This window comes from Carlito syrichta, unplaced genomic scaffold (genome assembly GCF_000164805.1).
Source record: "Carlito syrichta isolate Samal-C Ts95f unplaced genomic scaffold, Tarsius_syrichta-2.0.1 Scaffold303213, whole genome shotgun sequence".
Taxonomy (NCBI): domain Eukaryota; kingdom Metazoa; phylum Chordata; class Mammalia; order Primates; family Tarsiidae; genus Carlito; species Carlito syrichta.
The window spans coordinates 4,680-18,967 of NW_007247309.1; the positions used below are offsets into that span (position 1 = coordinate 4,680).

The following is a 14,288-nucleotide window of genomic DNA, read 5'->3' on the forward strand; positions in this document are numbered from 1 at the left end:
TGTGGGGTACAGTTAAGGGTTAGGTGTACAATTACGTTTCATTCAGGCACCCTGTTGATAAAAGGTGTTTCCCCATCCCCAGACAGATATTTGCTACTTTACTGTCATTTTATATGATTACTTCTGGAGAAGGCATGAAACGTTTTTGGATGAATGACTCTTTTACATTTGGGAAATCACTAGAATTCTTTGGGTTTTAATCTTTTCACTTCTCACATTAGGATGTTAACCTAGCGAGCCACAGGGTTATTGGAAATTGATGAGATATAGCAACAGTGAAATATTCTTCACTGGCAACTGCTATCCCAGGTAAACCCTAAGCAAGGTTTGGATGGTCTGTTTAGAATATCACTTACATCTTGGGCCAACTAGATACCTGTAAAACTTCATGTAGAGTATATAAGCTATACTTTCATGTGTCAGAGTTCTGAGCTACATTGTAATTCATTGAAATGTGATTTCAGGTAAAACATGGCTATTCCAAGAGAGTCTGGTGTACACTTATAGGAAAGACATTATATTATTTTCGTAGTCAAGAAGATAAGGTATGTATGCATTTTAGTATGCTAATTGGAGTAATTTTTTGTCATGGCTTAACGTTTTCCTTTTCAGTCTTCTGTTACGAAGTAAACTTTAGAATTTCTGATAAGGTCGAAATTTGGTGTAAAATTTATTATTGAGGTAATCACATGTCTATTACCTACAACGGTCTTGATTCTCCTAAGACCTAGAACAGAAAAGCCTTCTACCACATTCCCCCACCCCCATCTGTCAATTTCTGATATTTTCCTAGGTTCTGACATACCAGGTAAGGTTGAGAGAAGGGAACAGCAAACTAGGAAAGAAGACCTGGAAAGGAAAAAGAACCCATTCCTGTCCCAGGCCCTCGGATTACTGGATACCACTTATCTGTCCATCCATCTGCCTGTTATACTCTATGTTTTTCTTGCTTTCTTTTTTTTTGAGTTGGAGAATCACTCTGTCACTCAGGCTAGAGTGTAGCGGCACAATCACGGTAACCCCAGTGTTGGACCTGCTGAGCTCTGGCAATCCTTCCACCTCAGCCTTCCAAGTAGCCAGAACTATAGGCACATGCTAACATGCCTGGCTAATTTTTGATTTGTTGTAGAGACGAGGTCTTGCCAAGTTGCCTGGGCTGGTCTTGAACCGTGGGCTCAGGCAATCCACTCACCTCGGCCTCCCAATATGCTGGCATTGCAGGCTGAGCCACCAAGCCCGGCCCCTATGTTTTTCATTTTTAAACTAATCTCTCTCCCAAAAGAACTTAAGTTATTTTCACTTTCAGGGTAAAAAGATGGGATATCTTCCAAAGGTGAAATATGCGCCCAGTCATCATTCTGGGTACTCTATGGCATCTTTGGAATTCTGAAACTATAGAGGTTGAGCCAACAAGGACCAAGGGTACTTGCTTAATATAGTGATGTCAGCTCCTCAGAAGAGCAGCCTGTGACTCACTGTGTTCATAAGACTAAACTTCTGGGTCTAGTGACCATGTGGAGTCAGTTAATATTTCTCGGTTCCCTTTCACAGACTGCATTCTCAGGTCTCACCAGCTGCATTTGAAATGCATGCCATTCAAAAAAACAAAAAGGCCAGGCACAGTGGTTCAAGCCTGTACTCTCAGCACTTTGGGAGGTTGAGGCAAGAGGATTGCCTGTGCCCGGGGGTTCGAGACCAGCCTGGGCAACTTGGCGAGACTTCATATCTATAATAAATAAAAAATTAGCTGGACGTGGGAGCACACGCCTGTAGTTCCAGCTACTTTGAAGGCTGAGGCGGAAGGATCGCCTGAGCCCAGCAGGTTGACGCTGGGGTGGCCGTGAGCGTACTGCTGCATTCCAGCCTGGGTGATGGAGTGAGACTCTCACTCAAAAAAAAAAAAAAAAAAAAAAAATGCATGCCATTATTCTCACTATCACTGATGGGATGGGGGTTAACACAGAATTTAATGGGTTAGCACCTGTTAAAAATGATACCTCTGAAGCAATGTGGGAAAATGCTCACATATAAATGCTGCCTGAAAAAGCACAACACAAAATTGTATACTCAGTATAATCCTAACTAATTTATCAGTCAGGGAAACAAAGGTCACTTTACTTATTCCAAATATAAAAAGCTTAATATAGGATTAATTTAATGGAATCTGGCCAGGCATGGTGGCTCACGCCTGTAATTCTAGCACTTTGGGAGGCCAAGGCAGGAGACTTCTTGAACCCAGGAGTTTGAGATCAGCGTGGGCAACATAACGAGACCTCATCTCTACAAAAGAAAAAAAAATAACCAGATATGGTGGCATGCACCCATAGTCCCAGCTACTCAGGAAGCTGAGGCAAGAGGATGACTTGAACCTGGGAGTTTGAGGTTGTGGTGAACCATGATCATGATCACTGAACTTCAGCCTGGGTAAAAGAGTGAGTCTCTGATTCAAAAATAAATGAATAAATAAATAAAAGAACTATACCAGATTGATTATCTGTAATCATAGTATTATAGCTGATTTAAAAAATATATTTTCATACTTAACAAATTTCTATAATAAGCATGTGGGGTTTTTAAAAAAATTATTTAAAAAATTTTTGTTCTAGAGACAGTGTCTAGTTCTGTCACCAAGACTGGAGTGAGTGATGCAATCATTGCTTAGGGCGGCTTCAAACCCCTAGGTTCAAGCGATCCTTCTGCTTCAGCTTCCCAAAGTGCTGGGATTATAGGCATGAGCCAATGTGGCCAACCATGGGTTTGTTTGTTTTTTATAAACAGAATTTTAATTTTTTTTTTTAGTTGGAGTCTCACTCTGTCGCCCAGGCTGGAGTGCAGTGGCACGCTCGTTATCACCACAGCCTCTACCTGCTGGGTTCAGGTGATCCTTCCAGGTAGCTAGAACCACAGGCATGTGCCACCATGCCTGGTTAATTTTTTGATTTTCTGTAGAGACGAGGTCTCGCCATGTTGCTCAGGCTGGTCTCGAACCCCTGAGCTCAGGCAACCGTCTCGCCTCCATCTCCCAGAGTGCTGGGATTACAGGCTCAGAAAAATAATTTAATAAAAATGGGTAGCGTTGTTCACCAAAGAAACAAGTCAGAAGAATGTAGACAAATGAGTACATTTTCATTATAATTCCTGGAAAAGTATTAAGAATACATGTGAATCAGTATTGGCCTACTTCATTTTGTGCTATAAATATTTTGAAAACAATTTATTTTAAATTTGCATCACCGTCTTTTTGGTTAAATCACAATATATGATAGCACTAGGTCTATTCACTATTTATGGGGAATCCTTTGGTAAAATGAGTAACTATCTTTGGATATTGTGGAGGATGGAACCTAGACTTTCATGTGATTGGTGTGACTAAAGTACACAATTAGGATAATATTGTCATTTATTATCATAATTGAATTTGTTTTCTTCATCCCATTTTTAAAAACTTGCTTTGTAGAGGAGGCAACACCTCCACCTTCTTAGGGTTTTCAGCGGGCCACCAATCTAAGTGGACATAAGAAAGTTTACAGGAGAAAGCATATAAATTTATTTAATATAAGTTTTATACAACACAGGAGGCCTCATAAGGCAGTAAAGATCTAAAGGCATAAGTAGGGTTGAACACTTGTCTACTGAATTGGACAGAGAGCAGTAAATTGTGAAAATGTGACAAGTCAAAGGGACTTAGGCTACGGCTACTATCTGGGTGGAGAAATGGCTAGAAAGATAAGGGTAAGTTTAACAAGGTTTGTGTGAGTAAATTTCCTTGGCCCCAACTTCCCATCCTCCATGGTAGGAATGTCATTTTCTGGTACTGGAAGGACATCTTCCATATGGGGATTTTGTCTCTTGCCTTTGGGAAGAAAAAGAGAAGAGTCATGGTGCACTTCTTGCATCTACATTTTTTTTAAAACGTTTTTTTCAAAATAACCCTTATGCCCAAATGGTATCTTTTGGGGTGGCAAATTCTGCCACTCTTCAGCTTTTACTCTGAGTGAGATGACCAGCCATTGGAGGATTTTGAGCAGGGAAGGACTTGATCTTCTCTGTGTCTGAAGGAAAACTTCAGCTACTTAATAAGAATACACTGAAGGAAGGCCAGGTGCGGTGGCTCATGCGGTGGCTCACGCCTGTTATCCCAGCACTTTGAAAGGCAGAGGCAAGAGGACTGCCTGAGCCCAGGGATTCAAGACCAGCCTGGGCAACTTGGTGAGACCTTATCCCTACAATAAACGAAAAAATTAGCCAGGCGTGGTGGCACGCTCCTGTAGTCCCAGCTACTTGGAAGACTGAGGTGGATCACCTGAGTCCAGCAGGTTGAGGCTACAGTGGCCGTGAGTGTGTCCACTGCCCTTCAGCCTGGGCGACAGAGTGAGACTCTGACTGAAGGAAGGAAGGAAGGAAGGAAGGAAGGAAGGAAGGAAGGAAGGAAGGAAGGAAGGAAGGAAGGAAGGAAGGGAGAAAAAGACTAGACTTAAGGGAATAAGGAGACAAGGTAGGAAGCTGCACCAATAGTCCAGGCGAAGGTGATTGTGGTTTAGTGGTGCCATGGAAGAGTGAGAGGCAGCCAGATTCTGGACAGATTCTGAAAGACTTGCAGACAGGATTTGTTGACCAAAAAAGAATGAAATATGAGTGAAAGAAAAGCATCAGTGATGACACCAGGATTTTGGCCTAAACTGCTTGAAAGAAAGCATGTAATCAGGTAGGATTTAGCAAGGGAACTGAGAAGCTATCAAACATCTAATAGAGATAGTGAATCCGGAATTGTAGATTTGGGTGCAGCTAGTCTATTCTAGTGAGCTTGAATGAGATGCTCCAGGGAATGAGTGTAGATGGAAGATGAGTCCAAGCAATGGGCCCTGATTCTTAGCATGAAAACGTGTAGTGAGTGCTCGCTTCGGCAGCACATATACTAAAAAAATTGGAACAATACAGAGAAGATTAGCATGGCCCCTGCACAAGGATGACATGCAAATTCGTGAAGCATTCCATATTTTTAATTCCCCTACTGGGAATATACCCTGAAGAACTCAAATCACTCTATAAAAAAGATACTTGCGATATGTTTATCTCAGCATTGTTCACAATAGCAAGATCATGGAACCAACCATGCTGTCCATCAAAAGAGGACTGGATATAAAAATGTGGTATATATACACAATGGAATATTACACAGCCATGAAAAAGAACAAAATCATGAATTTTGCAGCAACCTGGATGGAATTGGAGTTTATAATACTGAGTGATCTCTCACAGAAACAAAGAGCTGAGTATTCACATGTTCTCACTCACAAGTGGACCTTGAAAAACTCCATAATACTATAAGAAAAGGATGAACAGTGGCAGGAGACTATGGAGGGGGCAGGGAGGGGCAGGGAGGTGGGATTAACGGTAGTCAATATCTGTCTGGGGAAGGGGGGGCACGCCTCATTAACAAGGGTACCTGCACAATGCATATTTGTATACCTAACTCTTAACTGTACCCCACAATTTTAAAATAAAAAAATATATAATTTAAAAAAAAAGAAAACGTGTAGCTAGAATGAACGTTTTTAGAATTGCAACTGTAAACCTGGCCTAATATTTTAGAAATGGTAGATCTGATACAGAATGTGTATTTTCTTGGAATAAATGTATAAATTAAAACAGAAGGTTAAAATATATATTTCATTAAACGGGAGATAAAACTTAATGTAAATCAGCTTGTCCTTAAATTAAGATGGAGGAAATCATGGCATTGTTTTGTGACACACTGCATATATTTAGCCTCAGAACAAGCCTCATTTATTAGAGTTTGAGATGATAGTTCATCTTTGCACCAACTGTCTAATCTTGTCATTTTTTTTAGGAACAGTGTTTTTTTGTTTCTAGGACAGTGTTGAGACTGTGTATTTGTCCTTAATCCAATAACTTCATCAGATCGCTGATCCATTCTATGGGGAAAAAAGTCAAATGAATATTTTGACTGAATGATTACTAGTTACTTAACTAGACAGTGGACCATTTTAGTCCAGCTGAAGAGTCTGAACCACTATACAGAGGTAGCTTTTTGCTTTTTCCTTGAAAGTTAAATGTCTGGGATTCATATTGTTTTTTCATGTAACAATTGGACTTTTGGGTTGTTGCTACTACTTTTGTAACAATATGGATAGTCAAATTGCCTCTAAGTATCCATTCTTAAATATTTATTTATTTATTTATTTATTTATTTATTTATTTGAGTTGGAATCTCACTCTGATGCCCAGGTTGGAGTGCAGCGGCATGATCACGGCCACCGCGGCCTCCACCTGCTGGGCTCAGGAAATCCTTCTGCCTCAGCCTTCCAAGTAACTGGAGTTACAGGCACACACCACCACATCCAGCTAATTTTTCTTGATTTACTGTAAAGATGAGGTCTCGTCAAGTTGCCCAGGCTGGTCTCGAACCCTTGGGCTCAAGCAGTCCTCTCACCTTGGCCTCCCAAAGTGCTGGGATTACAGGCGTGAGACCCCATGCCCAGCCAATATCCATTTTTTAAAAAGGTGTGCTTTATAAAGGTAAAAATGAAAAGAACTATGACAGATTTTAGGAGGAAAAGATTTAGAAAGAGCCTTCCTCATCATTACTAACGTTTACTTTAGTTTCCTTTAGGTCAGATCAAACTCTGGGAGGCCAAAGTTGAAGAGGTTGACAGATCTTGTGATTCAGATGAAGACTATGAAGCCAGTGGACGGAGTCTGTTATCAACACATTACACCATCGTTATCCATCCCAAAGACCAAGGCCCGACTTACCTCCTCATTGGATCCAAGCATGAAAAGGTAATTGAAAACTTGGTTGATTTAGAATGATTTAGACCAATGTTATCAGGTATTGGTAATATTTTTCAAATCAATTTTATGGAGATGAAGAAGAAAATTTTGTGATAGACTTTCAGCTCTATCTTCAGAGATTCTTTACCTCCCTGGAAACAAGCTTTGTTCAAACGTGTCATTTTTCAATCCTGTTGATAAAGGCGGTATGAAGGCTGAAATTAGTGCACGAAGGTGGAGAACAAAAGGACCTTATATTAAAAATGTAGATTCTCAGATTGGATTGTTTTGGTGAATCTAAGGCCTGCATGTTATAGTTTTGAATCATTTTTAAAGAAATGTTGGCTTAGATACAATGGAAAATGAGTTGTTTTATGTATTACACATATATGTAGTCATTTGTGATGAAGGTATCACAGACTAATGGGGAAGTAATATATTATTTAGTATATAGTACTGTGTATTTATTATATATTGAGGACATTGACTATTTAGGAAAAACTTAGTTTAGTTTTTCATCTCATATATACAGTAAAAGAATTTCCAGATGAATCTAAACAGTGAAAATAATTCAGTAGAAATGCTTTTAAAAAGGTCTTTATCTAATCTATGAATAATGTATTTTCTTAAAAAATAGGCAATCTAAGAAATCATAGTAAAAGTTATGATACATTTGACTATAAAAAATTGAAATACTTTTGCAAAGTGCAGTGGCTCATACCTATAATCCCAGCAGTTTAGGAGGCCGAGGTGAGAGGATTGCCTGAGCCCATGGCTTGGCGAGACCTCATCTCTACAATAAATCAAAAAAGTAGCCAGGTATGGTGGCACGTGCCTGTAGTTCCAGCTACTTGGAAGGCTGAGGCAGAAGGATCACTGGAGCCCAGTAGGTCAAGGCTGCAGTGGCCATGAGCATGCCACTACACTCCAGCCTAGGTGACAGAGTGAGACTCCAACTATAAATAAATAAATAAAATAAAAAATCAAAATACTTCTTTATATAAAAAATCATAAATATAACTAAAAAGATTGGACAAAACCACCATATCTCTTGAATGGCTACTGTATCTCTGAGGTATAAAACTTGTAGATTATCACTGTTACTACTGATCTGTGTTTTGGGACACATGTGTCAGACCAAGTGCCAAGTGTATTTCTTCATTCGTACAATCACTACATGTGGAACGTGATCTTAGTCCCATCTATAGATGGAAAAACTGAAGCACTTCTTGTCGTCACACATCTGGCAAAAGGCAGAGCTGGTACTTAGACCCCTGTCTAAGCTACAGAGCCTGTTCCTGGATACTCGCCTCTACTATCTCCTGTTGAGTTTGTAAAGTGCTATGTTTCCAATAGAAAAAAGGGAAGAGGACACGTTGAGCAACTTGCTGAGGAGATTCACAGTTAATGCCTAGATTCATCTGTTAATCAAAGAAATGCATTTTTTAAATTTTAAAGGTGTATAAATGCAAATTTTAAAAAGGTAACACTTTTATTGTCTCTCAAATGACCAAATACTAAAAAATTGTTAGTGAAACTGTGAGGAAGGCAGCACTCTCATACACCAAGGTGGGAGTAAAGACTCTGGAAAGTACTTTGGAAGTATGTTGCAAGGGTTACCTTCATGCCCAGGTAACCCTAGCAATGTATTCTTGTATCACTAGAATCGTAGAATCATAATTCTATTTCAATGAATGTATAGTAAGGGCATGATCATAAATGAAGCCAAAGATTTATGGATAGTCTTCTTGGGTATAATAGTCTTTTAAAAAATAGTTCTATTTTTGAAATATTTCAAACAAAATATAGCATAACTTGTTTAGTTAACAGGTGATATCTTTTATCATTAAGAGATTAGTAACCATCTCAATGTTCAGTAATAAGAAATGGGTTAAATAAATATTGTATATTCATATGTGAAATAAAATATCCTGTAGCCATTAAAACTTGTTTATAAAGAATTTCTAGCAAGAAGGGAGTGCTCATGCTATATTAGTAAAATTCAGGAACCATAGTCCTCTATTTTTAGTATAACTCAACCATGTAAACATCTAATCTACATATATATTTTCCTAGGGGAAATAAAGAGACCAGTCGTTATCCTTGGAGAGAGGGGAAAATGAGTATTATTTCCTTCAAATTTTCTGAATTCAAAAGTATTTTGTATGTATTACTCTGAGTGTCAGATTTTAAATTTGATAGAATTGATTGTATTTCTTAAGAGAATATTCACTGGTTATATTGATTCTAGTCTCTTAACAAGTGTTTCTCTCCTTAATTTTGTCATGCTTTTCTAAGGAGCATCGGTGAAAAATAATAAAGATGTGAATAATGGGATAGGTAATGTGAGCACAATTCAAGTGTACCTACCCCAGAACTGTTTGACTCAATGGCTTTTAGTTATCGTTTAAGTATTTTTTAAAAGTGGTTTCTTTTCCAGCTCATAGTTTTCAACTGTTTATGCAGGTTGTTTGTTTCTTTACATAATCACAACTCTATCTTGGCTAACGTTTCGATGAATATGTTCTGATTTTAAGGACACTTGGCTTTATCATCTGACTGTTGCAGCTGGAAGCAACAATGTCAATGTTGGATCTGAATTTGAGCAACTCGTTTGCAAATTGCTAAACATAGAAGGGGAACCTTGTAAGTTCATACATACAGAAGGCTTTATGGTTTATGACATGAGCCCCAGCCCCCTTAGCCTGATGGGATTTTCACTTTGTGGGTTCCTGTTTCCCCACAGTGTCTCTACCTTTCATTTCCACTGCTTCTCACGGTGGCTCTTCAGCTCCAGGGACATCATCATTCCCCACTAAGCATGTCCTGTCACATCCCTCTGCCTTGGTTCTCATTGCTCCTCTGCTTGGAATGCCCCCTTCCTTGGCAGTCCTCACCAATAGGATGCCACCCTACCTTAGCCTTGGGAGATCCCCCAGCCAGCCCCCTCCAGCTGAGCATTTGACTCATACAAGGTGCTTCATCAATGTTACAGTGACATCCCAATGCATTTGCCACTTATCTCTTTTATAGCATTTGAATTTTTTTTGGATTTTTTTGAAACGAAGTCTTACTCTGTCACCCAGGCTGGAGTATGGGGCATACTCACGGCCACCATAGCTTTGACCTGCTGGGTTCAGGTGATCCTTCTGCCTCAGCCTTCCAAGTAGCTGAGCTACAGGCATGCATCACCATACCTGGCTAATTTTTTGATTTATTGTAGAGATGAGGTCTTGCCAAATTGCCCAGGCTGGGCTTGAACCCCTGGGCTCAGGCAGTCTTCTCGCCTCCGCCTCCCAAAGTGCTGGGAGTACAGGCATGAGACACGGCTCCCAGCTTGAAATCAATTTGTTATCGCTAAGGTTTCCTCATTGAGAATTTATCTTCTTCCTATGCTTTTTTTACATACTAACAGGAACCACATTTTATTTGCCGTATTCACAGGAATATAATAGATTTTGATTTTGGAAATGACTTCTGGTTCCTCCTTGTCTTTGTATCTCTTCCTACTTTGACTTTTCCTCTCTAGATCTTTCCTCAGCTCCTCCTGTAGTGACATCTCTCTCCCTAGGTCAGCTGTCTTGAGCACATTTAAGCAATATGATAGTGTCCTGATGGACTTGTTGCAGCCTAGTAAGTTAGTACTCGGCTCTTCTAGATTCCAAAACAGGAACATAAGAATCCCAATAGCCCCAAAACCAAAATAAAATAATGTCGTTGAAGGTTTTTCCTGACCTTTGTGACTTCAGTTGTGAACCAGGCCTGAATAAGCTAAGCTCCATAGGGCTAATTTAATGGGAGGCCAAAATAAGTGGATTGTTCAGTTTTCTGCTAATATTTTATTCTGTATTTAGCCTCTCAGATATGGAGACACCCCACTTTGTGTCACAGCAAAGAAGGAATCATTTCTCCTCTGACAACACTGCCATCGGAAGCTCTACAGACGGAAGCCATTAAATTGTTTAAGGTAACATAATTATATGTTGTTAAACACTGTAATTTAATAGGAAAAAATAATTTGGGTTACAAAGTTTTACTCTCCCCAAGAAAATGAAAAATATTAAGAAAATCCAGCCAGGCACGGTGGCTCACGCCTATAATCCCAGCACTTTGGAAGATGGAGACAAGAGGATTGCTGAGCCCAGGGATTCGAGAGCAGCCTGGGCAACTTACTGAGACTTTGTCTCTACAATAAATCAAAAAATTAACAGGGTGTGGTGGCACACGCCTATGATTCCAGCTACTTGGAAGGCTGAAGCGGAAGGATCGCCTGAGCCCAGCAGGTTAGGGCTACAGTGGCCATGAGCATGCCACTGCACCCCAGCCTGGGTAACAAAGTAAGACTCCAAGTCAAAAAAAAAAAAGAAAAAGAAAAAGAAAAAGAAAGGAAGAAAGAGAATCTATAGAATAAAGTCAGGTAAATTTAAGATGCTTTCAGAGTGAAGATTTGGGATTTACAGAAATAAACTATGTATGGTTTGGGCAATATGAAACAGAATAATCATTTCCCCTTTACCTTCTCAAAGGGAAAGATTTTCACATCACCTCAGACTCAGTGTTGGGAGAGGGGTCAGTACTCTCTATACTTTCCAAAGCAACTCTCAAATTTCTTGTTCCTCAACCTCTATCAGAAATCTCTGACCACTTGAAACTTGTCATTCACCTCTGTCACTCTTTTTTTTTTTTGAGTTGGAGTCTCACTCTGTCGCCCAGACTGGAGTGCAGTGGCCACTCCCGGCCACTGCAGCCTCGACCTGCTGGGCTCCGGCGATCCTTCTGCCTCAGTCTTCCGAGTAGCCGGAATTACAGGCACGCGCTACCATGCCCGGCTGATTTTTTGATTTATTGTAGAGATGAGGTTTCACCAAGTTGACCAGGTGGGTCTCGAACCCGCAGGCTCAGGCCATTCACTCACCTTGGCCTCCCAAAGCGCGGGATTACAGGCTGAGCCACCGAGCCCGCCCTCTGTCACTCTTTATCCTCCCAGTTCTGTCATCGGTTGCCTTCTGGTAACTCCTCAAATGTCATGAAGGATTTTGGCTCCCATCTCATTTTCTTTCTCTCTATGCTAAATCTTGCAAATGGCGATATGATCACTTCACTCAGCAATGCCATGGTTTTAAGAGTTTTGACCTTCTTAATTCCAGTAGCTTCACCTTTAGTCTACTTCACCTCTTCGTTTTTCATGTCCACACCTGACTTTGCCATTCTGTATAAGTATGCTCCCACTAAAAGCTTACATTCTTATATCTCTTTCTTTAACCATCATCCTAGTCCACAAGCTCCTTTCTTTTTCTTTTTCTTTTTGAGTCAGAGTCTTACTCTGTCATACAGGCTGGAGTGCAGTGGCACAATTATGGCTACCACAGCCTGTACCTGCTGTGCTCATGTGATCCTTCTGCCTCAGCTTTCCAAGTAGCTGGAATCACAAGTGCATGCCACCACACCCAGCTAATTTTTTTATTTATTGTAGAAATGAGGTCTCCCCAAGTTGCCTGGGCTGGTCTCCAACTCCTGGGCTCAGACAATCCTCTTACCTCCACCTCTCTTTTATTTATTTATTTATTTGGTTATTTATTTATTTATTTGAGTCAGAGCCTCACTCTGTCGCCCAGGCTGGAGTGCAGTGGCTCGCTCACAGCTACCCCAGCAATGACCTACTGGGCTCAGGAGATCCTTCCGCCTCAGCCTTCCAAATAGCTGGAACTACAGGCATGCACTACCACGCCCAGCTAATTTTTGGATTTATTGTAGAAACGAGCTCTCACCAAGTTGCCCAGACTGGTCTCAAACCCCTGGGCTCAGGCAATCCTCTTGCCTCGGCCTCCCAAAGTGCTGGGATTACAGGCTTGAGCCACCGTGCCCTGCCTTATTTTTTTTAACTCTTCTATCTTTTTGTTATCTCTAAGACTTTTGTTCTGAGCCATGTGTTTTCTTTGAGATCATGATAACTGCCTCTTGGCTCTTCCTTCATTATCCAGACCGGTTTACTCTTATTCCACTCATAGTTCCTTGGAGCCCATACTTCTCTGCACTTTTCAGCCAGATCCCAAGCTAGATCAATGCCATGTTGTCCATTCCCAGGATAACCAGATGGGCACTGTTGGAGAACTTCAAACCACCATGTAGCCTGGAGCCAGTATAAATCCGTGGTTTTCATTCCCTCATGGCTAACTGTCTGTCTTTTTGTTTGTCATTAGTCACACCCCCTTCAAACTTCCTACTTAGTAATACAATTGAGAAACTTACTTTCTATTTCAATGAGAAAGTTAGAAGACGTCAGACACGTCAACTTTGTATCCCTTTCCTCAACACACAGTCTTCCATCTGTTTTCTCTTCCACTCCTCCAGTCTCAGGACATGAACTTTCTATGGCTTCAAGTCTTGTTTCCACACCAGGATCTTGGTACTTTATTTTTCCCTTGTTTCTTTGAGCACCAATCCCTTCCTTTCTTTAGGCTTCTTCTTGCCTACATTCCTCCCATCTCAAAAAAAAAATTCTTTTGTTTATGGGATAATATTATGAAATTATTGTCGGTGGCTCAGCCTGTAATCCCGCGCCTTTGGGAGGCTGAGGTGAGTGGATTGCCTGGGCCCGCAGGTTCGAGACCCGCCTGGGCAGCGAGACCTCATCTCTACAATAAATCAAAAAATCAGCCGGGCGTGGTAGCGCGCGCCTGTAATTCCGGCTACTTGGAAGGCTGAGGCGGAAGGATCGCCGGAGCCCAGCAGGTAGAGGCTGTGGTGGCCGGGAGCAGCCACTGCACTCCAGTCTGGGTGACAGAGTGAGACTCCAAAACAAAACAACAACAAAAAAAATTTATGGGTTCTGATGATGGCATGATGGGTATGGAAAAAAGTATTTAATAATTGGATATCCAGCCTGAAGTATGTATTCCTAAAGTAACATGATACATGTTAAAATGCTCCCAAAAAAGTGGAGGTGAGGAGGTGGTAAATGAAACAATTTTGGCAAAGTGCTGAGAATTATTGACACTGGGTAATGGATAGATGGGTGATCATTATACTGGTCTCTCTACTTTTGTTCATTTTTAAAATTCCTATAATGAAATTTTTTTTAAAAAACCTACCTGTAAGGCCAGATGCAGGGCTCACGTCTGTAATCCCAGCACTTTGGGAGGCAGAGGCAAGAGGATTGGCTGAGCCCAGAAGTTTGAAAGCAGCCTGGGCAACATGGCAAGACCAAGACCTAATCTCTACAATTAATTAAAAAATTAACTGGGCATGCTGGTACACGCCTATGGTCCCAGTGACTTGGAAGCCTGAGGCAGAAGGATCATCTTAGCCCAGCAGGTCGAGGCTACAGTAGCATGATTGTGTTACTGCACTCCAGCCTGGACAACAGAGTGATACTCGGATTCAAAAGAAAAAAAAAAAAAAAAATCTACCTACAGACTACATAAAACAAGAAAGACTATGCAAATATATTTGAAAATCTGGATGTGGTGATCAATTTTATTTTAAAAAATGAC

At 40.7% G+C, this 14,288-nt stretch overlaps 1 protein-coding gene across 1 annotated transcript in view; it reads left to right on the forward strand.

Moving 5' to 3' along the window:
- Positions 1 to 464: 464 nt before the first annotated feature.
- Positions 465 to 14,288, forward strand: part of PLEKHH2 (pleckstrin homology, MyTH4 and FERM domain containing H2) — a gene marked incomplete at its 5' end in the record, with an annotated part of 53,347 nt that continues 39,523 nt past the window's right edge. The window contains 4 exons of the mRNA XM_008058111.2: positions 465 to 545; positions 6,625 to 6,804; positions 9,333 to 9,441; positions 10,650 to 10,762. Coding sequence (XP_008056302.1) covers positions 465 to 545; positions 6,625 to 6,804; positions 9,333 to 9,441; positions 10,650 to 10,762 — 483 coding nt within the window. The remainder of the gene's footprint in view (positions 546 to 6,624; positions 6,805 to 9,332; positions 9,442 to 10,649; positions 10,763 to 14,288) is intronic.